The 27983-nt window shown below is 41.1% G+C and overlaps 4 protein-coding genes across 5 annotated transcripts; 2 read left to right on the top strand and 2 right to left on the bottom strand.

Moving 5' to 3' along the window:
* The first annotated feature begins 126 nt into the window (after positions 1-126).
* Positions 127-4835, top strand: cfap210 (cilia and flagella associated protein 210). Its single transcript, XM_063499486.1, has 9 exons — positions 127-229; positions 614-810; positions 948-1121; positions 1207-1412; positions 1517-1673; positions 1745-1884; positions 1994-2186; positions 2789-2953; positions 3039-4835. Exons 1-9 carry the CDS (start codon positions 181-183, stop codon positions 3390-3392), a joined length of 1635 nt encoding a protein of 544 aa, XP_063355556.1. The 5' UTR covers positions 127-180; the 3' UTR covers positions 3393-4835.
* Positions 4836-8297: 3462 nt separating this feature from the next.
* ppig (peptidylprolyl isomerase G (cyclophilin G)) lies at positions 8298-17630 on the bottom strand. 2 transcript variants are annotated; one of them, XM_063499483.1, is made up of 13 exons: positions 17537-17630; positions 16919-16985; positions 13779-13853; positions 13585-13692; positions 13419-13463; positions 13242-13329; positions 13090-13119; positions 12851-12990; positions 12580-12757; positions 12310-12495; positions 12138-12228; positions 11871-12010; positions 8298-10236 (listed from the first exon to the last, which is right to left on the bottom strand). In XM_063499483.1, the coding sequence occupies exons 2-13, from the start codon at positions 16977-16979 to the stop codon at positions 9237-9239; spliced, it is 2142 nt and encodes a 713-aa protein (XP_063355553.1). In that variant the 5' UTR covers positions 16980-16985; positions 17537-17630; the 3' UTR covers positions 8298-9236. The 2 variants fall into 2 exon arrangements, with proteins under 2 accessions (XP_063355553.1, XP_063355551.1); XM_063499481.1 differs by having other exon boundaries at positions 17514-17618.
* A 695-nt stretch (positions 17631-18325) lies between these two features.
* fastkd1 (FAST kinase domains 1) lies at positions 18326-23379 on the top strand. The gene is made up of 15 exons (XM_063499480.1): positions 18326-18578; positions 18680-19108; positions 19186-19254; positions 19332-19457; positions 19547-19945; positions 20034-20144; positions 20301-20432; positions 20513-20999; positions 21082-21196; positions 21272-21400; positions 21498-21629; positions 21749-21862; positions 22656-22800; positions 22885-22999; positions 23119-23379. Exons 2-15 carry the CDS (start codon positions 18771-18773, stop codon positions 23200-23202), a joined length of 2496 nt encoding a protein of 831 aa, XP_063355550.1. The 5' UTR covers positions 18326-18578; positions 18680-18770; the 3' UTR covers positions 23203-23379.
* A 990-nt stretch (positions 23380-24369) lies between these two features.
* klhl41a (kelch-like family member 41a) lies at positions 24370-27774 on the bottom strand. The gene is made up of 6 exons (XM_063499484.1): positions 26689-27774; positions 26456-26613; positions 26265-26372; positions 25979-26164; positions 24697-24843; positions 24370-24575 (listed from the first exon to the last, which is right to left on the bottom strand). The coding sequence occupies exons 1-6, from the start codon at positions 27772-27774 to the stop codon at positions 24464-24466; spliced, it is 1797 nt and encodes a 598-aa protein (XP_063355554.1). The 3' UTR covers positions 24370-24463.
* Positions 27775-27983: the final 209 nt, after the last annotated feature.

The following is a 27983-nucleotide window of genomic DNA, read 5'->3' as shown; positions in this document are numbered from 1 at the left end:
TTGGTTCCGTCATTGCCTGGATACCACGCAACAAACGCAGGCTACGTAGAGCGGACAGTCTGACGAACGTCAGCTTACAACTATAATAAAATAAAATAAAATAAAATTAAATAAAACCTTTACTTTGTTTTTTATATTTGACATTATTTTCTATAATAGTAGCCATTCCATCCAACAGGAATGGCAGCGGTGGTTCTGTACGGCCGTCGAAGAGGAACTAGTAAAAACGGTGAGAGCCAAACAAACATTTCAAAGTTTATTCAGTGTAGTTATATAGTTAACATTTGCTACCAGAAGAGCCGCTTTAAGCCATTATTTGAACCAATAACTCTAGAATGGAGCCGAATGTAATGCTCATTTTTTTAAGCTGTTTGTTTGTCGAGGCTATTAGCGTATAAGTGCTTTTGATTTTAAAGTCTTTCCAAGATCCTGCTTCACTTCACTTCAACCAAGAAGTACAGCTATGAAAGTCAGTTATTTGACAAGTGGGATGTTGTGGTTTCTTCTCTATATGAGTATAATATCTTCTAGGGACGTAGTAGGAACCTTGGTGTGATCAGTGGTTGCTGTAGCACATGCTCCAATGGTAATTTCTTTATTAATGTGTCAGCAGATGAAGCCATTAGAGCTATGCAGCCACCAGACCTCCGACATGTTACTGTCTTAAGTAAGACTGAATGGCTGAGGATTCAAGATGAACTGTGTGGGGTTAATAAAGAAGAGAAGAGAATAAGAGAGGCAGCTAAACAGCGAGAGAACCTACACCTGCAGTCACAGGAGGTGGTGAAACTTTGGCCTGATACCCTCCATGTAAGTTCCATGTTGAGAGATATTTCCTAAGATTAAATTTATACTAATAAAGTCATGTGCACTTGCTAGGTTGAAAAGAGCTGGAACACAAAGGCAAAAACACACTGCATCTTACGTACACTTATGTCTTGTCACAGGGACAAAGGCTGAAAAGGCTGCAGGAAAAGAAGATTCGAAAGGAAATTGAGGAGGAGCAAATGAGACTGGCTGATTTAGAAGAAGCAAAATACCAGGAGCAGAGGCGGAAGGAGATTATTGAAAAAGCCAAGACTCAGCTCTACTGTCAAACCGACAGAGTCAAAGGACTACATGTTAGTCTCGCTTATGCCTTTTTCTGCCACTTGAGTATAAAACTGCACAATTTCACCTAACAAATGATTACTACTTCCTCCACAGAGTGCACTCCTGCTGACAGAGGTGCTGAAGGAGAGAGATGCTCAGATTGAGCTTAAACAAAGAAGAAAGAGTGCCAATATAGATGTGGACAAAGCATTTCTGCATATGGTACAGACTAGAGAGGATGAAGCCTTGAAACAGGAGCAGGAGAAGGCAATGCAGAGGAAGCTTGTGAGACAGGTTGCTGCAGAAGACCTGAGAAACCAGTAAGACCTAACAATCAGGCTCCAGCTGTATGTGTTAAGAATTTAAAATCCCCAAAACACCACAACCCCAGGACAATGACAATTATATGATTACTTTTCCTCAGAATAAAAGAAAATGAGCTGCTGAGAGAGCGACAGAAGCTGGAGAGCAAGAAGGACGGAGACGAAATCCAGCGTCTCCAAGCGCTGCATCAGCTGGAGCGAAGGATGGAGTCAGAAAGAGAAGCAAATCAGAAAATAAGCCTCATGCAAGCTCATCAGGTAGGCTCTTATCTGAATCTTATCTAGTATTTAGTTCACTGGACATTAAGTTTATTTAATGCATTTTACAGGAGCATATCACCAACAGAGACCTCATAAGAGCCACAGATGCTCAGAAACAGGAAGCTGAAGAGGAGCAAAGGAAACTGTTTCTTTCTACTAAGCAAAAAATCATGAAGTTGCGCAAAGAAAAAGAAAAAGAGCTGCTTAGGTAAGACAGAGTAAAACAGTATATATCAATAAATAGCTCTGGATCAAAGTATCTCCAGTGCTACATCTTCTTAATTATAATGGATACTCATATGCATTTTCTTCTCTAGAGAGGCCCAGACGCGTAGAGAAAGGATCATAAACAAACTGACGGTCACACAGCAGGAGCAAGCTGTCAGCGAGGAGCAGAAGATCGCAAAGGCTGTCGCAGAGAGCGAGGCAAAACAGGCGCAGCAGCAACTGGAGGAGGATGAGAAGAAAGCTGCAATGTTGAAGTCCATCGGTGTACACAGAGAGCTAATGGTATCTCAAACTGAGCATGAAACATCCAGTGTGTTCCTCTAAGTCCAATTTTTCTTAATGTCGTGCCATTTTTTCCCCCCAATTAACAGTTTTTATTTAAACTCACAAGAAAAAAAACACAATAACAAATCATACACAATCCTCTCTCCTGCCCCAACACATCTCATCACATAAATGTCTGGTTGTAAATGCATTCTTCATTTTTAATGGACACATTTATAATGGTATTCAACAGTATACAGAAAGTAAGTCAATGCATGATCTTAAATTGAATAAGTCGTACCTTAAATACCTTTTACTGCTCGTACACATTATTTTCCATTCTTTTTCATCCTGTTTCAGATTTAAATCACTTTCCCATGTCTTCTTAAGAGCTTTATTTATGAGCTCAACAGCTTTGGGTGCTCGTAAACTACATGGGTTAGGGTTAGAAGATCCCTGAGTTGCAGATGTTTAAATATTCCAAAGTGGTACACAAGCTCTATTTATTTCAATATACCATCACAGTATATATATCCTCCAATGTGTCTTTTCTGTGTAGAGAAATCCATATTGTTGCTGACAAAATTTAATCACGTCTGTAATGCAAACTGTTTTACCAGAGACAAGAGAAGGAGGAGAAGGACAAAATAGAGAGGAAGAAGGCCCAAGAAGCACTGCAGGCCAAGAAAGAGGGTGACAGAATATTTACTGAGAAGCAGCAACTAAAGGTTAAGAAAATCAGAGAAGAAGAAAGAGAGGTGCAAGACTTCAATGCTGCGCAAATGGTAATGTCGGCCAAAACTTAAGTTTTAATCAGAAACTTTGCACCTTTTTCACTGAAACTCGTTTGCCTTTGCCTTGCAAATACAGGCTGAAAAAAGTGCCAGACTTCAGCAGCTGAGAGAACAGGACCATGAGTTTGAAGCGAAGAATGCAGAACTCATCGCTGAAGAGAAAAACCGCTTCCAACAGTATTCACAGCAAATCATCAATGCTGCAGCAGAGGCTCAGCGAAATGTGTTTCCACTTTGTAAAGCTGCAAGGGAAGGGATCGGAGGTGGGTCCGGTCCTGTTTTTAGTGGAGTCAGGCCAAGTTACCTTGTTCAGGACCGCACTGGAGCTCAGATGCCCAAATATGTGTCATTGGCCACCCAGAACATCAAAAAGCTTCACGAAGCTGTAGATATTCAGGATGCCAAGAGAAGACTTGGATTCACATGGTGATAGGTTACATCCAGTTTGAGTGCACTTCCAGAAAGCAGGTTCAGTAAGTGTGAGTTTGTTAACTCTGATATGAGGGAGACACTGTTCCTGAGTCAGGCTGTGTGAACCTAACCTGCTTGCTATCAGGTTTCATGAACAAACTCACAAACCCCTCCTACACCTGAATCAGCCGAAACACTCGGTCTCACATCCACATCCCGAACGCCCTAATGTCACCTGCATTTTGTCCCTGTCAGATTTGGACAGGGAAAAAAATGAAGATTCAAGTATATACATACAATCACTTAAATCTTTTAATAAGTGCTGTTGAAGGTTCTACAATGTATTTTAACTTCACAAGGCCGGGCCTATTAACTTCTCATTAGTGAACATGTTTGATTAAAACTGGAAGTTTCTCTTTGCCAACATAGAAAGGATTTGTTTGACAGCACTCATTGGATTTACCAATACTCAGAACAATGGCAAAGTCCAAGGAGCTCCATTCCATTCCTAAACAACTGCAGATTCCAGGATCATCAGTTCAAACAACTGTACGCAAGTGCAAACTCTTCAGATATAGCACACAATGCCATGGTCTGCCTGAAAATCCAAACTGTCACCTCAGATTGGAGGAAATCTCTTAAAATGCTCAGCATCAACCCAGTAACCACCAATACTCATGTCTAGAAACTGCTTGAACTATCCACAGTGAAGACAGCTTTACATTCCTATGGAATGAGAGGGTGACAACCAAGAAAAAAGCTCCAAACATCTCCAACACCTTCAAACTGAACTGAAATTTGCAGCTGCCCACACGAAAAGCCAAATGCCTTCTAGAAAAAAGTTTTACAGTCAGATGAAACAAAGAATGAGATGACAAGATGTATGTTTCGAGGAGTAAAAATTTAACTTTCAGACCTAAGAACATTTTACCAGTTGTCAAGCATGGCGGTGGTACCATCGTGCTCTGTGGCTGTTACATTGCACAATGTGGATAGAATAATGAAGGAAGATTATTGACAAATTCTTCAACTTTATCTCAAATTCAGAGCTAGACCGTTGAAACTTGGACACAACTGGGTGTTCCAGCAGGACAATGATCCCAAACACATCAAAACCAGTGTTGGAATGAATAAAGCAGGCAAGGATTAAGCTTTTGGACTAGCTTTCTGAAAGTCTGGACCGCAATCCTATCGAAAATTTGTGAACTAGGCTTAAAAAGCCAAATTTATGCCAGGAAACCAACCATTTTAAACGAACTTCAGCTTGTAGAGGTGCAGCTTGTGGTCTGTTTGAGGTGCAACTTGCTAAGGGACATTTAAGCAAAGATTAGCTGAGATGTACGTATAATTTTGACCCTGTGTGGTTTAGACGAATCTAAATGAAATTAAAACTTGTGTACTCAGTTCTTGTTTTTTTTTTAAAGTTATTAAAGATGTATGCTGCACAATCATTTCAACCTGTAAAAAGAACAGTTCAAAGAAATCAATAAAAGCCCCAAATTATCATGATGAGTGTAAACTGCAATGTATATTTGAAGCTGTCTGTGATTATGAATAAGTGGACAAAGCTCTTTTCTCCCATCCGGTACTTTAATATAAATGTCACTCTGTCCAGTCCCTCTGAGTCGTCCTCCGTAGATGGATTACTATCTCATCTGGACTCTGTTTGTAAATCTGCCCTTGATGTTGTTGCACCTCTAAGACTCAGGCAGTGTAAACCCAAGGCCAGCCCTTGGCTAACTGATTTTACTCGAGCCATTAGAAGAGAATGTAGGAGATGTGAAAGACGATGGAAAAAGGACAGGCTGTACGTCTATCTGGAAGCTCTTAAGACGAGCTGGAAAGCTTACCAGAGGGCAGTAAAGACCGCCAAAAACTCCTATTTTTCACAACTTATTGCTGTTAATTCACATAACCCTCGTGTTCTGTATAATACCATTAATTCTGTACTGAATGCAGAGGATCATGTTCTTCTGCAATCTTCTGAGGTTATGTGTAATAGGTTTCTTAATTTCTTTGTGGATAAGGTTTCTAGTTTGAGACCCTCCACTGTATCTTCTGTTGACCCGGCTGTGCATGTTCCCTGTTTAAATTTGCTTATTGCTTTCCAACCAATTGTTCTACCTGAACTAGAGAAGCTTGTGTTAACTGCTAAACCATGTGGTTCTCCGAATGATGTCGTTCATCCCCGTTTTCTGAAAGAGATGTTTCCTACTGTTGGACCACATATTCTGAACATAATCAATACCAGCCTCTTGTCAGGTCAAGTACCAAGTGACTTTAAGCATGCAGTTATTCATCCCTTACTTAAGAAGCCAGGCTCAGATATTTCAGTAATGTCAAATTTTAGACCCATCTCTAAACTTCCTTTTCTGAGTAAGATCTTGGAAAAGGTTGTTCACACTCAGCTGATGGATTATCTAAACAACTTTCAAATGTTTGAAGTTTTTCAGTCCGGCTTTAGGCTGTTTCATAGCACAGAGACAGCTCTCATAAAGGTTATGAATGATATTCTGGTAGCGACAGACTGTGGTAAACATGTAGTGCTTATACTACTAGATATGACTGCTGCATTTGACACAGTGGATCACAACCTGCTGATCTCTCGATTACAGCATTGTGTGGGCATTTCTGGCTTGGCACTCCTGTGGATAAAATCATATCTCTCAAACAGGAGCTTCTGTGTTAAGTTGGGCTCATCATCGTCCTCTGTGGCCCCTCTGTCATGGGGTGTACCACAGGGATCTATTCTTGGGCCATTACTGTTTTCATTGTATCTCCTGCCACTGGGTGCGATCTTTCGTAAACACAATGCTTTATTTCATCTATATGCTGATGATTGCCAGCTCTATTTTCCTTTCAGTCATTCTGATAGCTCCCCAATTAGACTCCTGCTTGATTGCCTTAGTGATGTTAAGTCATGGATGGCTCAAAACTTTTTAAATTTTAATGAATGTAAAACGGAAGCAATTGTGTTTGGCCCCAATCGTTCCTCTGATATCCCTGATGTTGACCTTGCTGCTCTGACCCCTCACCTGAAGAGCTCGATTACCAATCTTGGGTTAAAAATCAACTCTGCACTTACCTTTGATGGCCACGTGAATGGGGTGGTGAAATTGTCATTCTATCACCTCAGGCGTCTGTCGAAGGTTAAACCTTTTCTTTCAAGGCGTGACTTGGAGACTGTCATCCACACTTTTATAACCTCACGCTTGGATTATTGTAACTCCCTTTTAATAGGGGTTGGACTGGGCACTCTGACACGCCTGCAACTAGTACAGAATGCTGCGGCACGGTTTTTATCTGGTAAAAGGAAATTTGAGCACATTACTCTGGTCCTGGCCTCCCTGCACTGGCTTCCAATTGAATTTAGGATTCATTTTAAAGTTCTTTTATTGGTTTTTAAATCTTTAAATGGTCTGGCACCTGCATATATGTCTGATTTGCTGAAGCCCTATGTCCCCACTCGTTCGCTCCGGTCAGCTGAGCAGCTGTTGCTCTCAGTCCCCAAATCACGGCTGAAACTGAGAGGAGACCGAGTGTTCTCTATTGTGGCTCCTAAGCTTTGGAATAATCTTCCTCTTCACATTAGGCAATCGACATCAGTGATGGTTTTTAAATCCAGATTGAAAACGCATTTTTATTCACTGGCTTTTGACTCAGTGGTTGACTGACTTGTATTTACTTATATTTTATTGTTTTTGCTATATTTATTATTTTATCGTATTTATTATTCTTATGGCATCTATTATGTTTCTATTGTTCAGCACTTTGGTCAGCCTTGTGTGTTTTTAAAGTGCTATATAAATAAACGATGATGATGATGATGATGCTGTTACTGACCACACTAAGATTCGTATTAGTCCACTGGATTTTATATAGAAGCTCTGGTCTTTATTTATCTGTTGCCATGGTGAATCCTAGTAACGGAGGTCCACTGATGATGGCCTACGAGCTGAACTCAGAGAGAACATACTCAGGTTTTCTGGGACTAAAAACTCAAGAGTTAATCTTCTCAGAGGTTTTTGAACCTGCTTTCAAACATGCTAAAAACATGTTGATACTGATGGTGCCTCCTTACTCTCCCTGTGTCTAGGGAGCCCATGTTGTATTTAATAAACCGTAAAGTTTTGAAGGTTTTAGTCATGGTAAACATCCACTAAACAATGAGACCAGTGGTAAAAAGCCAGTGATTCACTTTGGTGTCTCAATGCAAGAAGGTCCTTGGGTTGAATCCACTAGCTCATCTGAGCACAGGTAAGCCAGCCTTCCCACAACTATAGTAACTCAACCTCTTGTGCCCTACTTGCAGTACTTTCATATCCCACTAGGGGGCCACGACACAAACTGTGGGAACCACATGACCAATGCCCTAAAGGGAAAGGGCTACCCTAAAACGTTGCTGCTTTATGCTGACGTCAGCGTGGTTAATATAGAAATGTAGTGTAGTACATTAATCTTTTTGTGTCATTGTGAAGTCATATAATGTTCTCCTTAAACAACGTTTTAAAGAGCTCAAACAGGGAACGTGCTTATGTGCCCCAATAACTAATATATTGCTCTGAAGTTTGGAGATGATCCAAAGGAAACTTAAGCTCTTTCAGAATTAGTATGATCCTGAACTTTGTACTTCAAGCACTATATACTAAAAGTGCATTGTCTTAGTCTTATACACTAGACTAAGACAAACAGAATTCATACTCCCTTGCTTTGAAGGGAGCAAAAGGACCTCACTCAGAATTTGTTATTTGAAATGATGGAAAGATGACTCATCCAAACCATAAATAACCTCTGGGAACTGATTTCCACTGCAATGACAGAGTGATACAACCACTAATGACTCACTAAAAGGTAATAATTCAGTGTCACTTAACACTGATGTGATTGGGACAACATTTACAGAATAAAAACAAAAAACAATGACTTAAAATCAAACAAAGCCTTTTAATTCATCAAACACTCCAGCAGTTCTTAAAATCAGTTTGAACCAAACAGAACAGAAACAAACTGCTTTTACCTTATACTTAACAGCTTGGCATTAACATTTTCTCTTTCAACAGAATTACAGTAAATGTTTAAAAAACAAACAAAAGAGACATCATGTGTGTACATAATCTGACACACAATGACAAAGATGAGCATGCAAGACATGAGTGTTTCCTTCCAGGCTGACTGACATTAAAATAACTTGAGTGAGGAGGATACCATCAAAATCTTTTTTTCCCCCTCTTTTTTAAAAATAACAACAAAAAACGTTTTTTGTTTTAAAACAAACTGAAATCAGAGAAAATTTAAAGTCAAGACGGAATTACAGAATTTACCACATGATGTAAAATTCAGAAAACAAACAAACAAACAAACAAAAAAAAAAAACAACATAAAAAGAAAACCTGCCTCCAGTCTGACTTCACGCGATTAAATAATGTAAGATTTAGAAGAATACCTGGTACGTTTACAGCCCTGCCTGTGCAGTACACACACTTTGTAGTTACAAATCTTTTGTTTCTAGAATGGCTCCAAAATGTCAGCTACCAGTTAACTGTGTTACACACTCAGTGGTGGACAAACCCACAATCCCCATAAAGTCCAAACTTCAGCCAAAGGTTGAGGATGCTACAGTTTGCACCTGCAGGTATGAGCCATTTTATTTAAGGTCTTTTCTATAGTCTCCGTTATCTGAATACCACAGTTATTTAACAGTCAAGTAATTAGCTTTGAGGAACCCTTTATAGTCATGTTATCTTTGGCAGAACTGTTTATTTTGTACTGTATGAGGACTGTGATTGTGCCCCACTGTAGATGGAATGCTGACGCTGCGTACTACATGTAAACTGTAAAAAATAAGAAGAACATTATCACGCGTTTAGTTGCTGTCAGAGCTGGAGCTAGACCCCGAACGATTCCTCTTGCTATCATTTCTATCTTTGCTTTTCGTACTGTCTGGTCTTTGGCTGGCCGGGCTCCTTCGGTCTTTGGACTTGTCTCTTCTTTTAGAATCTGGGCTCCTATGACTCTTCTTTTTTTCTTCTCTGTCACTCTCAGAGCTGCTGCTACTGCGTCTCCTCCTCTGGCCGGCAGCCTCTCTGTCTTTGACTTTTCTATGAGAGGATCGATCCCTGCTTTGGTCTCGCCTGCCACTCCTGCTTCTCGAGCGCCTGCTTCTCGAGCGCCTGCCTCTGTGCGAGTCCCTAGCCTTACTTCTGTCTGGGCTTCTTGTTCGATGTTCTTTATCCCGGGATGTTCCTTGTCTCTTACTCTCCCTTTCACTGTTGTGTCTTCTTTCCCGACTCCTGCTGCGCTCTCTGACCCTCTCTCTGTCCTTCTCTCTTTTTTCTTCTCTCTCTTTTGATGCTGAAGTCCTACCTCTGTCTTTGTTTCTGCTGCTTGATCTGTGCTCATCCTTTTTGGCAGCTCTCTCTTTACTTCTGGACTTTGTCCTGGTTCTCTCACCATTTCTACCTTTTGTGTCTTCTTTATGCTTTTTGTCAGACTCATGACCCTTATTTCTGTCTTTACTGTGATCAGATTCTGCCTCCTTTTCTTTCTTATGAACATTTCTATCTTTGCTCCTTGAGCGACCTCTCCTCTCGTCACTTCTGTGCTTGTGACTCTTCTCTCTGCTTTTTGACCTTTTCTTTTCTCGGCTTTTACTGCGACTATGGGATTTATCTTTTTTCTTTGCCTTGTGTTTATCATGCTTGTCATCCTTCTCTACAGTATCTTCCTCCTTACTTTTAGATCTATGAGATCGAGTTTTCTTGTCTTTTTTACCCTCAGTTGCATGTTCAGCCTTTGAACTGGAAGTCCGTCTCTCTCTTTTCTGTGCTTTAGCAGCCTCATCCTGACCCTCATTCATGTCACCTCTGTAAAAGAAATAGTAGAAAAAGAATAATAACAATAATAAACTTTAGGAGTTAGACAAAACATCAATTTGGCAGACAAATTGTTTTTTAAAAAGTAACTTTTCTGTTTTGTTATATAATCAAGTGCAAATCCACTCACCTGCCACTTTATTAGGTACACCTGTTTAACTGCTAATATATAATCTGTCAATCACATAACAGCAATTGAGTGTATTTAGCCCACCTGAATATTGCTAACCATGCCTGTCGTTTTATGAGCACAGTGTACCCCATGTTCTGATGGTTGTTCCAACAGAATAATGTGCCATGTGACAAAGCTCAATCATCAAATCATGAGTTCACTGTACTCAAATAGTCACCACAGTCACCAGATCTCACTTTTGGAACGTGGTGAAAGTTCATCATGGGCGTACGGCTGAAAAATCTGCAGCAACTGTGTGATGCCGTCATGCCAATATGAACCAAAATGTCTGAGGAATGTGACCTGCACCTTACTGAAGAACTAATACATTTTTGAAAGTAAAAAGGGGTACAACAGTACTAGCAAGGTGTACTTAAAGAAGTGGCCAATGAGTGTACATGCACCATGTGATATAATGTTGATGCCTGCTCAGTAATCCAGGTAATTTCATCTGGATGCAGCATTTTTAGTGGGAGAAACATCTCACTCAGCTAAGTGACTTCTTCACCCTGAAACTGGGATATCATGTGATATGTGAATTTTATTATTAAGTATGTACCATATACCACATGCAACTCTATGGTGTGTAGGTCAATAATATTCATATTGAGTATGCATTTGGGATTGAAAATATTTAATTTTTCTAACAGACAAAATTCATAGGACGAGTCAGAGTCATGGAAGCCACCACAAGACAACATGCGCATATCTGAAACAAAAATGATTTAGTAGGACTCTCCCTGCCCTGCAAAGTAATTCTGATTAAGGGTTTTGGACAGTGGTCAAATTGAGTTATGTCATTTCTGAGGGAAGAAAAAGCCACTCACATGGCTCATTTATGAATTAAAAAAAAAAAAAAAAAAAAAAAGTATGTCACATCTTTATGTATTAAGAGTTTCAAAGGTACTGTAATTCAAAAGAAATGGCTTGGGCCCTTAAAAGTTTTAAAAAGTGTTATAGAAATGAAATCATTATACATGTTGGAAATAATATTCCAACAGTTTAAATATTCATGCTTTTTCAGTGGTCACTGCATTTTACCAACAGCTTATGTCTGTGGTCATCTCAGGTACAAGGCTCAAGGCTCAGCACGTTCTCCGTTTTATGACAAACACTTCATCTCTGCTAGGTGCACAGCAGAGGTGTCAATATTTACCAGCTTAGGAGGAAACGGAGCTAAAGTTGCTGATTGGCAGGATCCATTTGCAGTGTTCACAACCTTTTTACTGCCCTTTCAATTGCTTTATATTTTTTAATATAAAGCAATGCAAAGACAGTAAAAATCATACATGCACACTGCAATGTATGATTTTTAAATCTGAAATATGGAGCCCAACAAAAATTTCTCCTCAAGAGCTTTAAAGTGGATTAAGTTTAAAAAAAAAAATAGTCCTGCTTACAGGGAACTTCTTCAACTTTACAACATCTTTGAGTTTAGGTGATATCATCTTACCTGTCACCCTTAATCCATCGCTCTCCTGTGACTGCCCTCATCCTCTGACGCTGCATCTCCTGTCGCCAGTGTGGGGGAGTTTCACTGCGCCGAAAACGATCTCTAGACCTTGAACGAGAGCGTGATGGGGTCCGGTATCTCTAGATGGGAGAAACATAAATCACAGCATCTTCAACATGTCTGTGCATAAGTAAAAACAAAACAAAGCTTGTTATAAATTAATCTTGCTGTATGACGCAACGTGTGCAAAATGTTTGGTCCACCTACTCGTGGACCCCTGCCTTTTATCTTCCTGCCAGATCGAGTCATCACCAGTCTTCTGTGATATGTTGATTGAGAGTTGTAAGCTGCGCCAGTACTGTAGGGGAGGGAAGGCGTGAAAATGAACAGACTGTATTACTTTTTGATATTTGTGATATTGACTGACTCTCAAACACACCTTTCTCTCGGTCTTTCGTCTTTATTTCGCTGATCCTTGTTAACCTCCTCCTTTGACTTCTGGGCTATCTGGGGACTTCTCCTCATAAGGAATCGATTTTCAGGGATGGGTGGGATTTCTTCAGGACGCACTGTAGATGTAACCAACTCGTCTTGTTCTTTCTCTTCAGCACTTTCAGCTTCTGATCTGTAAAGATTTTGTGGGTCAGTAGCAAGACACTTGGTGCCATTTACACAGCAGACAGTGAAAAGGTGAAAATAAATGAAGTACTTCTTCTTGTCCTCCTTCTTCTGTTTCTTTTTTTGCTTCTTTGCCTTCTTTTTCCGCTTCTTGGATTCTTTTTCTGACTCTTCGCTCTCGGAGGACGACTCTGAGGAGCTCTCAGAGTCACTGGAGCTACTGCTGGAGCTTGATGAGGCCCTCTCCTTCTTTTTTGCATCTTTTTTTGCTGCAACAACATAAACAGCATTATTATGATGACCGAAACTCATTTTAAAAATAAACAAACAAAAAACTTTGAATATACTTTATTTAAACACACCTTTAGATTTGGGGATGAGCTCTCCACAGTTCAAAACTTTCACCTCAGCGTACGGTCGGCTGTTGGGGTCCGTCTTCTGGCTCTCCATGGTTTGAATGACTTCTTGGCCAGAGATCACGTGACCAAAAACCACATGCACACTGAGAAAATAAAGTGGCAGCAATGCCTCATTACATGCTGCGTGCATGGTGCATAACAGGATCAATTAATAATTCAAAATGTAGTTGGGAGGCACTTACCCATCGAGATGTGGAGAAGGTTTTGTTGTTCTGAGATGTGAAAGCAGGATATTCAAGGAAAAAAAAGAAGAAGCATTTAATCACTTTCAAAGTCCAGAAATGCAACTAATAATGCACAAGGCCAATTACAGGTAGGAACAGATGTTGCTTACATGAAAAACTGGGATCCATTTGTATCTTTACCCCGATTGGCCATTGACAGGAGGTACTCCTTGTTGTGTTTGACTGCAAAGCTTTCGTCTGGGGGGAAAAGGAGAAGATTGTACTGACATCTTGAAGCCAAAGTCAGTTTGGATAATAACTGACAGCTTTCACAGTGGCCTCTTTACCTTCAAAAAAGCCTCCGTAAATGGATTCGCCTCCTCTTCCATTACCTATGATGTCAAAAAAACAACAACAAAAAAAAAAAAAAAAAACATGAAAAAAATATGTTGACTCATCAGTAACACCATCTTTCCATGTCAAATATAAAATTCACAAGTCCTGTAAAACCACCTTCACTGAAGTCTCCTCCTTGAATCATGAAGTCTTTTACAATTCGATGAAAAAGGCATCCTTTGTAGTGGAGCGGTTTCTGAGTTCCCTTCCCAATGCCTTTCTCACCTGGACCAAACCACAGATCTGATTAATAACCTGTGCTGTTAATTGACATCATTTGTGGAATAGTTTTATTGAGTGAATTCATTCACCTGTGCAGAGACACCTGAAGTTTTCACAGGTTTTGGGACAGATGTCTGCAAACAGCTCCACCACGATTCTGCCAACTGCGAGGAGACAGTGAGATCAGAGAAATTTACTTCTGTGTAAAGTACAACGGAGCACACTGATCAGTGGTTACGAGAAGTGTGAATCACCGAGTTAATCATCACACAACACAATAATCTCTTTAACCAAACAAGAAGAAGAGAAAAAAAAAAAAGAGGAAAAAAACAAAAACCCACACAGACGAGGTTATGTATCCATTCACTGCACTGTCAGTCTGTGAGTTTCATCATCAGGGCTCGCAAAATCGCTAGCCCGACGTCCCGGAGCTAGCGATATCTCCGGTCGGGCAACCAAAATCTATCTCAGCCCCGCCCGTCAGGCCATCATATAGCCCGACGGGCGGGGCTGAGATAGATTTTGGTCGCCCGACCGGAGATATCGCTAGCTCCGGGACGTCGGGCTAGCGATTTTGCGAGCGCTGATCATTATAATTTAATCCATACAAACACCTATTTTACAAAAGAACAGGTGTTACAGGTGTGGATAGGTGCACAAAATGTAATTAATTTTTAAATTTACTAGTACACATCAAATGCCTCAATTAATAGTAAGGATGATAAGATTTGTGATGACACAAGACTGCTTGCTTTCTTGCAGAAAATGCACAAAAAATAAAAATAAAAATAAAATCCATCCATTCTAAAAGAAGTTTTTCCTGGTCTAGAGTTCAGGATCTGAACAGGAAATGGCAATAATGTTAATAAAAGGACTGTGTAGATGTGTGTAATCCTAATGGAGCTTTTAAGCGATCATCACTTTCATCTGACAATATAACATAAACTGGCATTGATGTAGTTCCAGACTACACTGAGGCTATTTTCAGCAAATTTAAATAAACAGTGTGTAGTGTGCATGTACTGAAACACTTTACTAACCCATTCATGTCTTCAAGGGCAGATTACACAGTACTGTTGAACAAAACTAAAGATTATTGCCTTCACTTCACATTTTTTGACATCCATATTTTTCCCTTTGCCAGCTGCTGACGAGCTTGTTTTGGTCAGCATTAACTGAGTCTTCAGACTATGAATTAACGGTGCTGTTTTGCTCACCTGGTTGATCATGCAACCCATCTATAGTCCTCACTGCAGAGGACTTGGATTTGACAGCTTGCTGTCTGTCCCCTCACTCTCTTCCCACCCTACTGTTTGCCCTGTTCTATTCATTACAGGCAACGCACCCCCCCCCCCAAAAAAAAAACCCTCTTAAATATTTTCTCTCTCGCCTAAAGTTCACTCAGGTCTTCTGAGCAGAGAATCTTTCTGCTATCTTGATAGATCAACAGCCACACAGACAAAGCTATTTATGTGCTGTGTTCAATCCATGATTTGCAACTGGGATAGACCAGAAGAAAATAAACACACAGGGTTAAATGTGTGATAATGTGAGAGAAGACAGGCAGGGCTCTAGAGTGCGACCAATTTGGTCGCAAATGCGACCAAATTTTTCAGTGGTGCGACTAAAAAAAAAAAATTTGGTCGCACCTGTGCGACCAACTGTTCGGGTAACAAAAAATAAAATAAAAAAAAATCTCTGCAACTCTCCGTGTGGTCAACAACAGACACACATTATGCCCCTATCGTGGACTAAACCAATCAGAGATAGTCAGGGGCGGGACCTCTCTGATTGGCCGCGGTCCAGTTGAAAGTGCAGGTGGAAGAGAGAGGTGAGTAGCTTGAATAAAGCGATATCAATTCATTAACGGATTCCACACAAAGACGTAAACACAGAGCGGACCCGACGCATCAGAATCAGCTTTGTCTTTCTCGGCTTTCTCACCCGGCGGCCCGAACACGGACACGCTGTCGGAGCTTAGCGATTCTGATGCGTCGGGTCCGCGCTGTGTTTACGTCTTTTTGCGCTGATTCTGAGGTTTTGTCTCTCTCCAACCAAAATTCGCTGAGCCAGCAGCAAAAGAAGCAGCAAACTACGCTTCACATTTGATCAATGTCGTCATGAATTCCCTCTTACTTTTGCTGTTTTGCTTCCACCACGATAAAAATCACACTTCATGCACAGCTCTCTCTCTCTGTACTTCAAGAACAGTTTCCCGTCTCAAATCTCTGTTTTCTGCATTATTCATTCGCTTATTACCCACCAGTCTACCGTTGTTTACAGCGCTGTCTTTTTCTTTTTTCACTTAAATGACCTCGGACAAGAAAGCCTAATTTCTGCTGTTCAATACTGAAGAAATTTAAACTTCTTAAAATTATGCAAAATTACAGAATATTGCAGAATATTTTTAAGGTTATCTGCTATAAAAAGCCAGACCAGGAAAATCTCCTTCATGTTTTTCTGTGTTTTATTCTCAGTTGCTTTCACACAAAGGAATCTGCTGTGATGTTCACAATTCTGATGAAGTCTCATGTGTATCAGTACTGATAAATGATCAGAATTATAATATTTCTGACTGTCTGAGGCTAAATTTAATCGAATCAGGACTTTGAGAACCGGAATCGAATGGATTATAGAAATCAGTGATGATACCCAGCCCTAGTGAGTAGCCTAGGCCTGAGAGAAGTGGATGTAGCTGTGGGTAATAAGAAAAGATGAAAAGAACTAATGATAACTTTTTTGTTAAGTTAAGGCCTGATCCGTCTGAAATTCATAGCCAGTGCTCTGACACAGTGCCATCAATCTTTGAATGCTGAAAAAGCACAGTGTATCCAGGAAACACATTATATGCTGCAATAAATGCACTGCCCAAGTGTCCCCTCTCCCCACTGCCTTTCAGCAACAGACAGCAGCAAACAGGTCGTCAGAGCTTCAGGTCGTCAAGATGATGATTAAGTTTAACATTTTCTACAATATTGACAAAGCACTTTAAGCACAAGTTTGTTAGTCAATAATTTAGAAATGAATATTGTCTGTATGTACCTGACAGGGCTAGGTACTTGAAATTTAACAACGTGGGAATCTTGTGTGGTAAAAGCAGGCACAGAAAGAAAAAAAACAAACAAACTGAAAGAAGACCGAAAGAAAATAAACCACGTGTGTTTTCTTGGTAAACACACCACACAAGGCTTAAAGTACCAAAAAACAGCCAGAAATTTCTCCTTCTTACCAAGTACATTGCTGATTCCAATGTCAAGGAAGCAGCGAGGGCGCTGTACCTTGATCCCCATGATCACCTGAAAATGAGAAACAAGGTATGAACACAAGGATAACAGAAAATCGAACAACCCCCAGTCTGACCATTAAGACCTTACTAGTAACTTCATTCAGGAGCAGAAATTAAACACACGGGTGGCTTCTTTAAATGCAACATAAAAGTTCACTTAATCAATACAATACAAACAAAGTACCGCTACAGTTACCATGCGACTTACTGCATTATCTGCAAATTAGCCTCGGCTAGCTAACCGCGCGATTAAGTATCGGTCGACTGGTTGAGCGGACAGCAGACTCACGTTTTCATGCTTAAAAATAACAAATATCGACGCTTACACACACTCACTAACGTGGACCTTCACGTTAAAGTTTCACACGCCCCCCCACCGTATCTTTTTAACGGCAGGCCTAGCGTTAGCATTAGCATTAGCAAGTCACCTAGCGTTAGCCGCAGACATGTACAAAGAATTTACTGCAAGAAGTGAGCGGTACATTTTCAGCAAGTTTAAACGGCGCATAAAAGTAAGACTGACGCAACAGTACATCACCTGGAAAACCGAATATACCGCACCGTAAGGTGAGCAGCTCTCCCAAACGAGCAAAATGAAGTTGCATTCAGTGCTGGGCTCAGTGTTTTCTAAAGATGGCGCGGCGAGGACGTCAATGTGTTTCCAGAGCCGTGCACCGGTCAGCGCCGAGGGCTATTTTTACCCTGAAACTAGCCTGGCAGGCGCAAATGCTCGATTGGCCTGCCGAGTCACTTTCCCGCAATGACATAAAACCCAGTTACATTTGCCGTTTCATGTTGCTAAAAAATGTGACCACTTCATATCCATAGTTTATTGCGCAATTTTGTCTTGTTATATTGTATTTTATGTTACTGAGCAATTCTACTTTATTTGAGCTGCTTTGTTATACGTCCGGTTCAATCTTTTGGTTACTGTAAACAAGTAACATTTTGAATGACTAACAAATAAATAATTATACAATTTAGAAGCTCTTTCTGCCACTGTTTATTTTATTCATAAAACACAATTACCGTTTAGTATCTTCAAATTTCGATTGGATAACTATAAATTTTGAGCATTTAAGCATTTCAACATTTTAATTCACTCAAAAGTAACAAAGATTTTAACACATTAAGCCAAAACGTCGACAAAGCTTTGCCTATGTAAAGTTTTTTTCCATAGCCAGAATAAAACAAAATATGTTTTATCAAATTTTACCTTGATTGATTTGCAAGAAAATCATTTAAACGTATAAACCTGAACGAGCCACTGCCTGAAACCCCTAATCCAGGGTTTAATAAACTCTCATTACCTTATCTCACTGCTACGGAAGTAAAACTTCAGCGCACACATGTAGGGTAAATTTGACTTTGAGCCGTTTTTATTACCTTATTGTATTTGTGTTGAGATATGTGATGTACGAATCTTGATTATACACAGAAATCTAGGCAAGAATGCAGCTGTAAGGGCAAGACCGAGGTTGTTGGGGAGTTTAAGTGATTGCTTCTTTAAACACGTGAAGCAGCAGCTTCCATTTCAGTCCAGTGGTCACCAGTAGAAAGCCTCCGAGCGGACAGTTTCTTCACCAGCTTCTTGGTAAAAGAGGTCAGCCCCTTACCCTGAGTCAGTGTTTGTTTGTGAGCATAGTTTGAGATGTTTTTGTGTTTTCGCAGACCATGTCATGCAGGTTGTTTTCATCCCTCCAGGCTGTAACTGTGTGGGGTTTGATCTCAGCTCAAATTGAGGAGGTCAGAGCAGTGGACACAGGTACAATGAAGAGCTGAGCCCAAGCCTGCGATGATGTTTCGCCTCCGATCTGTGAACTCCTGCCTCCGTAGGCTCCTTCACGGAGGGACGGTGACCAGAGACCAGGTGCTGGAGCAGCTGCAGGTGTGCTCTGCTGAAGACCATGTGTTTGATGTAGTGGGCATGAACAAGGCTAAGCTCACAGTAGACCACGTGAACTATGCTGTGCGGTTGCTGTGGCAATTTCAGAAGGAGAGACCGGAGATGCTCCGGACTGTGGACCTCATGAAGAGTCACCAACAGTTCCTGACTCTTCGGGTTTTAGCAGAAAACAAAATAGATCTCATGGATGACTTCATGTTGATCGATATCCTCTACGCTTTTCTTAGGTACACGGTCACACATTATCCAGTGTATTCAGATTATATGACTGCAAAGGTTAACATGCACGTTTTCCTTTTAATAGGCTGAATGTGGAGCCCCATGACTCTCTTATTCAGCAGCTGGTTTCAGAAGCGTGGCTAAGAATAGACCGGTAAGAAAATGTTGGCTAATTTTTTTTAAATAATTTGTGTAACAGTTATAACACAGTCATGATTTATTTTTTTGCAGGTTTCCAATGGCTTCTCTGTCCAAATTTGCTGTCTGCTTAAATGATCAGCACCTTCAGCACAGTCCTCTAATGGGCCGCATAACCAGCATTGTGAATGAGAGGCTGCCAACTATTGATGATGCCAGGTTTGTTGGGCGACCCATGATTTATCAGCGTTTTGAATATAACCACCTCTTGTTGTGTCGTCACTCCCCCCGGCTTTATTTTTTTTCAGGATCCTGACTGCTCTGATGATCAGCGTGTCATCCCTGGTGTCTCCCCAGCTGCGGGACGCTCTCATCAGCAGAGCCGATCACCTGCTGCACACCACGGATCCCTCGAATTACAACATCCCGCGACGAATGGTGCAGTTTCTGCGCAACATCAAGTACATTCACAGACCGCTGCTGGAAAGGTGCAATGAGATCTTCCTGCGTAACATCCCCAGACTGGATGCAGAGAATCTCAGCATCATCCTAGGGCTGTATCAGTCACTGCAGTTCAACAACTGTGACTTCAGGCTAGCTGCTAAACAAAAGCTGACCGAGCTGATCGACTCGAGCACCGATCCTTTCTCCTTCACCAAACTGTTTGTTGCTCTGGCCCCTATGGCCACTCCAGAGATCAGAGAAAGGTTTGTTTCATTATCAGTAGCATGATATGAGGGGAAATCTCTTTAAAGCAGTTCCCACTGACCTGATATCCACTTTGATTCTTCACAGGTTGGAGAACACTGCCCTCTTGTTGGCGGATGAGCTCAATGCACAGCAGGCACTGGCTGTAGCTGAAGCACTAGAAGAGATTCAGAGCAGGAACCTTAGCTTAATGAACAAGTGAGTTGTATTATGTGTTACCACCTGTGCCAGTATGCCTAGTGTTGTCTTCACCTTGTGTGTGGTGTGTCTTATCATCAGTTCCTGGCTCAGAGGGGCCTTTGTAGGTGACCTGACAGTAGATGTAATCAGTAACTATAACTAATCATTTTTCAGAATTGCATCGGTAATCCAGAGAAACCTTCACCTCTACAAGTCAGTGGAGGTGGCCAGAATCACACAAGCCCTTTTTCTGTTGCAGTATCAAAACCCCGAGCTCTTCGCCACACTGAGAAACATTTTGATCAAGTAAGTGTCTGCCAAAGGCGCAACTGCCGCTTCACAGTTTATTTGGATAAAATGCAGACTGACGGCCCTCTGTCTCTCAGGTTTTTGCAGCACAGCGTCTTCCCGTACGAAGTGACCATGCTGACCCGTGTGCTCTCCATGCTGCCCTGCCCGCGACTCGAGGAGGCGGTGATCTCTCGGGTAGACGCGGTAGTGGAGCAGTGTAATCTCAGCGAGCTTAACACCATTTCTTTTGCCGTGGCCAAGTGGGTGCGCAACGATCAGTCCTACCGCCACAACACTCACAGCAAGTACGTGCGTCTGCTGCAGACGCTGAACCGCTGCGGGCACGAGAGGCTGCAAACAGCCGACCGGCTGGACTTACTGCTGGACGAGCTTAAGTACGTCTCGGGGGAGTGGTTTGAGGAAATGCTGCTGGACGAGACCATGATCACGCTGCAGAGGATGATCGACCAAATAAACTGGACCAACGTCCCCGAACTGGCCTTCTTCCTAACCAGGATAAATCATCTCAGCCCTCCTCTGATGGACAGAATCGCCAGTGTGACTGTTGAACACATCCATAAGGTGCTTCAAGAGACATTCATTGGATCACTATGTTAAATACTGCATACTTACATCCTCTATTCTTCATGTCTCTTTTTTTAAGATTCACTACTCAGCAACATACGCCACACTCCTCCCCTTTTCTGTCCTTAACTATGACCCTCCACAAGTAGACGAGCTGTATGATGCTTGTATTAAGCGCTTCACTCCTCATTTGAGTAAGTTATTATGTGTGATTGCAGATTATTTTTCTTTCTTATTTTTAGGCTTACACTCACTGTATGTACTTGTAGGCTCCTTTGACCCACATCTGCTGGTCCTCCTGGCATACTCCTTGGCTGTAGCTGACCATTTTCCCGAGGAACTAATCAGAGCAATTTTCAGCATAGACTTTCTGGGAAAGCTGGATTCACAACTGGAAAGTAAGCTGCCACCTTCCTTAAATTTGAGCATCTGTGCCAAAGCTTCCATAGTAAAATCAGATAGGACTAATATAAGTGTTTATATTGCTTCCTCCAGCCCTGCCTGATGCCCTCAACATGCGGACACGACTGCGGCTCATGGAGCTCAACCGTGCAGTGTGTCTTGAGTGTCCGGAGTACCAGGTGCCTTGGTTTCATGAGCGCTACTGCCAGCAGTTGCATAGGAAAGGTAAGAGGATGCCCTGAAATCTAATTTTCTCTTTTTATGTAGGCTTGGAAGCTTGAATTTGGTTTAAAACTGCTTTAACTTAATGCTATATCGGTTACATGGGAGTTATTTGTTTTTAGGGAGTGGCTCTGTGAGTCCTGTGCAGCAGCAGATCCACAAAATGCTGGGTGAAGTTCTTGGTGGCATTAACTGTGTCCACATGGCAGTTGTTACGCCATATTTTTACACCATAGGTGAGTAATATGAGGTGACAGTATTTTCTTACACTGTTTTTCTTTTGTAAAAGTCTTTAAATGGATTGAATGGATTGATTCAGTTCAAATATTATCAGTTAACTCCTAATCAAAAGCCTTTCATATAGTTATATTAAATTTCTGGTCCTGAAACGACATGCATATGACACACGGTAGGAAGCAGTCTCCAATCAGCACCACAGGGCCTGTACTACAATGGAGGATTTTGTCATATCCAGATAACTTAAGGGTTAATAATCAGTTGTTCTGTTGCCAGTACACTCACCAGTAATTGTGATTGGTCCGATGCTGCCAGTGCCACCCCTTTCTTATGAACATGGGGGAGGGTTAACTTCGCAAGTTGATAACCACCTTTTTGTGACCACTAAACCTAATATTCAGTGTTATGGTGAGTGAATCCAGATAGTAGCTTCATAGTACAGGCCTCAGGTTTGCAAAAGGTAGTCTCTTAGACTTTATTTTAAAGAAATCCTGAAAGATGGAGAGCCTTGGCAGACCACTTCTCAAAGCTCCGCATTAGCTCTTAGGGTCTGAATCCACATATTTATGGGAGGATTTTTTTACCCCTGCAACATCTGGCAAAACTAAACAATCTCCATCATATCATCACAAATTGAAATGGTGTAACTGGGAGACATAATCTTGAATTTCTCAGGAAAATACCATCAACTAATCCTGATCCAGATTTCCTTCTTTCTCAATGAGCTCTGCACATGATGTTTTCACACAGTCTCATTTTTAAAAATGTGACAAGTCACTTTGTCTTTTTCAGACTTTGAATGCAAACTGGACAAACTCTTGAAGCCGTTGTCCTACATCGAGCCAAGCACACTGCAGATCACAGACAGAGGAAATGTTCGCTGGGACACGAGCTCACTGGAAAACATCAGGGATGAGCTTCCAACTGGAGCTCAGCGGTATGGAAATCCTTATATGTACTTGTATATACACAGATCAAGGATACTTAATATGTTGACATCCTCCCTTTGCCTTTTTTTCAGTGTCGCTGTGGACTTTCTTGATTCAAAGTACTTCTGCAAAAACACTCATCACATGAAAGGTGAAGCCCTGATGAGAAAGAGACACCTTGAAATTCTGGGGTACCGTGTTGTTCAGGTGAGACATTTTTACTCTGGTTGATGTTAAATGTCGTTCTCTAACTGCACCCAGTTTAAATATTAGCAATATTACAATAGACCTGCTGTGCAGTAATTGGTGATGTTTCTGTTTCGCAGATCCCTCACTTTGAATGGAACTCTATGGAGCTTTCAACACACGATGCGTGGAAGGAATATCTAAAAAAGAAAATATTCAGATAGTGTTCCACCCGAAAGCCCTTATTTATATTATAAATCATGATCAAAATGGTGCTTTCAGCACTGAAGTCGGCGTTTCTGTGACTGAACACACAGCATACTTAAAGTGCCCCGCATATTTAATTATAGTCTAAAGTTGACATGAGTCTACCTCAATCACCTTAGATGAGATTGTGTATTATGTGCTTTTGTAATTAATAAGATTTTTTCTAAATAAAATCTGAAAAATTGTATTTTTGCTTTATATTTTCAATATTTAGATCAGTGGACTTTTGCAAAACATGACTGTCCAGCTTTTAAACATCATTGCATATCTGTTACTTATAACTGTTTTACTGCATCATTATATGTTTATGCTGACACGTGTCAGATTGCACAGGGCCACACAAGAGTGGACTCCGAAATATTTTAAGCTGTAAATCATAATTGAGTCTTTGCAATCAGGGGATCACACATCCAACAGTATTTAGATTTTTTTTAAAGTTGCTTTTATTTTTCTGCATACATGATGTTGACCTCTTAAAACACCAAAATGTCTAAAATACCAAAGAGCCATGGTATATTTGTGACTGATTTCAATCCTACAAAAGAAAACCATATGTTGGGGAATTCTCAGATGTGCTATAGAGCGAGGGTTCTCAGAGTATGCTCCATGAGCACAGTAAAAATGCACTAGTACATAATTTAATCATCCACAATTAAAATGAGATTCATTTAAAAAAGTTTAAACACTGATCTACTCTTCAAGATCACTTTCAGCACGGCTATCCTTTTTTTATTCCTCTATGTGCTTGCATGGGCTCTTTGCAAATGTTGAGGATCATCAGGCAACAAACAGCAGCTTTCAGTGGAAGAGTCACATCAAAGACTTATGCACAAATAATTTGTTCCAGTGTCACAGAACCAGATTTTGCCCCTTGCTGCTTCTTCCTTTTACCCAAAATAGAAATCTAGAGAAAGGGTTTTGTGCAAGACTTCTAAAAGCAGAAGCTCTGCTAGAGAAGGTTTGGAGGTACACATGGATACTATGTATGGGAATTGAAATCAGGTATGCGTAGAGTGAAACCATTTTTCTGTGTGGACTCTAATCACATGCTGGCAGCCTAAAGTAGCACTCGGTCATTAAAACGTTATAACATGATGGTACATTTTATTAAAGAAGGGCAGGCATGTGTGAAAATGAGAAAAATAACCTGCTGAATAAAAACATGTACAGAGTATTCTCTATCCTGCATCAGTAACAGTGAACATGCAAGATATGTTGTTACAGTTTGGGCATTCTGACTGCATTCAGGCGCATAGAGACACACGAGGCTCCGGCTGCATAACGCATCTCTTTGATCATGCCAGTCCACTGTTTCTTGTCATCTTCATATCTATTAAAAAAAAGAGTCAAAATAAGTACAAATGAATTAAAATATTTTGTCCCCCCGAAATAAAAATAAATATCATGTAGATACTGTAATACATAATGCAAAAGTAAAATAAAAAACATACTGCCAGATGTCAATGACTTCAGAGGGTGTACACTCTTTGTTCTCATTCTCCACCATAGCAAAGCCTCCTACAGCGTACAGCAGTCCGCCACAGCTCACCAGGTTGATTGAGCTCCTCTCCTGTGGAAAATCTGTAAATGGTGTCCACCTGCAAGAAGATGCACATAAATGTAACATGAAGCAATTCCTGTGTGCTTTTAATTTCCTGAAAGATCTATTTAAAAATTAGCTTTCTACGCCTTTTCTCTCATCAAAACGCTTTTTTCAGATACCACTCGTGTCATCTCTGCAAAGTCCTTGCTTCCTCACACAGCCCAGAAACATGCATGTCAGGTTAGTTGGTGATTCTAAATTGGTTGATGTAGTCTGAAAAGTTGTTTGTCTCTCTGTATTAGCTCTGTGATAAATAGGCGACTTATCCAGGGTGCACCCACCTCTCAACGAGTGACAGCTGGGGTAAGCTCCACAACAATCTGCCAAGAGCATTAAAGACCCGTATAAATGAGGGCATGATTCTCTTCACAGCCCGGTGTTCTGTACTGCAGTTTTTCCCAGGGAAACCAAATCCTTTCATCTTTCTGTCCAGTTCATAAAAGAACACTTCCAAGGGGGGTTAGTTTCAGAGATAGTGCTGGTTGTCCATCATTTTTGGTCAACCATGCAGTTCTTTTAATGTTTAGGGGTTATTATCTTGCAGTCTAATGTTCCTAATCATTCTAATATCAAAATAAAGTTCTACTTCCTGCAGAGGTAATGCCCTTACAGGGCATCAGAGGGTGTAGTAACACAGGTTTCTCCAGCATTGCCTCTGTTGTGTTAACAAGGCTTAAATTACTTTATTGTAACTTCATCATTTTCTTAATCTCCGAGAGGCATCTCGAAGGGATGGTTGTTGTGAATTAGCACTATATAAATACAACTGAATTTAATTTAATGACAAGCCCCATTTCTCCATGAAAATGAAGGGCTTTTCAGTTTTTGACTTTGACCTGAATCTTTAATTTGTCAATAATCATTATTTACTCCAGTTAGATTACTCCAGTTGGATTACCACTCACCTTTGTACTGTTTAATATTGTCTCCTGGACATTGGCTGCTCATGTTTGATTTAAAAACAGAAAAAAAATGGGGGGTTGTGTAAAACCTTTTAATGGTAGTGTGAAAACAGTTTTTAGTGAATCTATTTGTATGTTTTTAAGAGTATCTGTATCTTCTACAAATCAGAAAATCTAAATCTGGTTTAAAAAAAGGGAACTTGTCTGGTTTATATTAGCAGCACTTACTTGTTGGTCCCAAAGTCATAGGCTTCACACACAGCTGTCAGGCCTTCTTCATTGACACCTCCAGCAACAATGATCCTTCCTTTGTGGATAACAGCCCCAAACATGGATCTGGGTGTCTTCATGGCAGCGACCTCTTTCCACTCAGCCCTCTTGTGGTTGTATGCAAACATCTTATTGATTGCTTTACTTTATTAACAGACAGAAACGATTCCAGGGAAGAGTTAATAACATGTGAAAATCGTAGTTTGACTTAACGTGTAAATATTTGGGGTATTTGCAGCCTTACTTCTCATCGGTTTTTCCTCCAATGCAGTATACCAGCCCGTTCTCGGAGACCACACAGTGGCCGTGGATTTTCAAGGGCAACTTTTTTGTTTCTGTCCATTTCATTTTTCTGAAGATGCAGATAATAAGGGAATAGGAAATGTTCAATGCAGAACCGTGAAGCAAGGCTTTTGTAAAATGTGCTGAACTTACTCAGTGTCATAGCACATGACGGTGTCGTGAGACTCGTTGGTCTGTAAATCTTTTCCTGCTACAGCAAAGATGAGATTCTCAAATTCACCCATAGCAAAGAGACACCTGGGGGAGGGCATGGGTGGCAGAGCGATCCATTCAGCAGCAAGACTGTCCAACTGAAAACAATGATTTCAGATTAAGAAAAAGATTCAAATTGTTGCTTTAATATGAATTAAAGGAGCACTTTCTACCTGGTAGAAGTAACACTGCAGCGTATTCTCTTTCTCGTCCTCATCCACAAACAGTCCTCCCAGCACATACAGGTTGTTCTTCTTTGTTGTCAGACTGACGTGGTTTTTCGGGATTTGCTCAGCCATTGCTGCCAGAAAACATTCATTTTCCTGGACATCGTAGGCCACCGCAGCTGTGTCGTTAATCATCAGGACCACATCTCTGCCATACATGCCATATCTGCGGTTATCATTTAGGTAACCGGGCAGCTTCCCCTCCTCCCCTTCCTCTGCATCTTGCCCCTTTTTCTTCTCAGGTAGCTTCCCCGCAAAGGCTTCCTTGATGATTTTGATTTTTTTCTGGAGCTCAGGATCAGCCTTGATGAGGTCATCTTTCTCCACTTTCTCCTTGAAGTACTTCTCCGGCAGCAGTCGGAAACGGATGAAGTCAAAGGCCTCCACCAAAGACTTCACACGCTTGTCCTTGTCTTTTCTGATCCACTTCATCAGACACTCGAACACCGTCTCTTCCTTTTCCACATTGAGCGCATCTGCTCCGATAATGGCAAAGAGTTCAGGTGGAGCAAGCTCCAAGAAATCATCATCCTTGGCTATGGGTTCAAAGTGATCTGCAACGTAATCTCGAGCCGTCATTGCCAATCTGGTGCAATTCAGCATCAGTCCCAATCTGTAGATGGCAAGGCAGCTTTTCTTGTTCAGCCTTTTCTGGAGATAATTCACACAAACTGTGAACACTGAGGGAATCTGGAAGCGATTGGCAACAGTCAGAATATCCTGCACGTTGTCATCGTTGATGTCAATCTCTGCTGAGTACATGTAATTCACAATCACCTCCATAATATTGGGGTCAAGGTTCTCAAGAACAACCTCTTTTTGGCTTGATTCCTTACCGTCCTCTGAAAAGTAGAGCTCCCGGAAATAAGGACTGCATGCTGCCATAATGAGCCGATGGCAGGGGATGCTTCTGTCTCCAACTTTTAGGATACAGTCAATCAATTTATTCTCATTCAGAAGCTCCTTGAGCCCATCCTGGAGCAAAGTGCTCTGAAACAGACGAAGATCTTCCCTCAAACCTTGGGGATCCATTCTTGTGGGACAGGAAGTAGATGGAAGTAAGGGAAAACTGACCGTCCTTGCTGGTGAAGACAGAGAACTATAGACAGGCAGGTCTGAAGCCAGTTCAATATAACTGTGCCCCTCTAAATATAGCCAACCACCCCGTCCATGAAGAATTCAGGTTGGCCAAAGCGGTGCGCTCACACAGCTGTCATGGAGTAAAAACAACTGAGGTGCCT

The sequence above is a fragment of the Pelmatolapia mariae genome, linkage group LG16_19 (assembly GCF_036321145.2).
Source record: "Pelmatolapia mariae isolate MD_Pm_ZW linkage group LG16_19, Pm_UMD_F_2, whole genome shotgun sequence".
NCBI classification, from domain to species: Eukaryota; Metazoa; Chordata; class Actinopteri; order Cichliformes; family Cichlidae; genus Pelmatolapia; species Pelmatolapia mariae.
The sequence above is the reverse complement of the archived record's forward strand: the minus strand, read 5'-3'. Positions and strand labels throughout refer to the sequence as shown.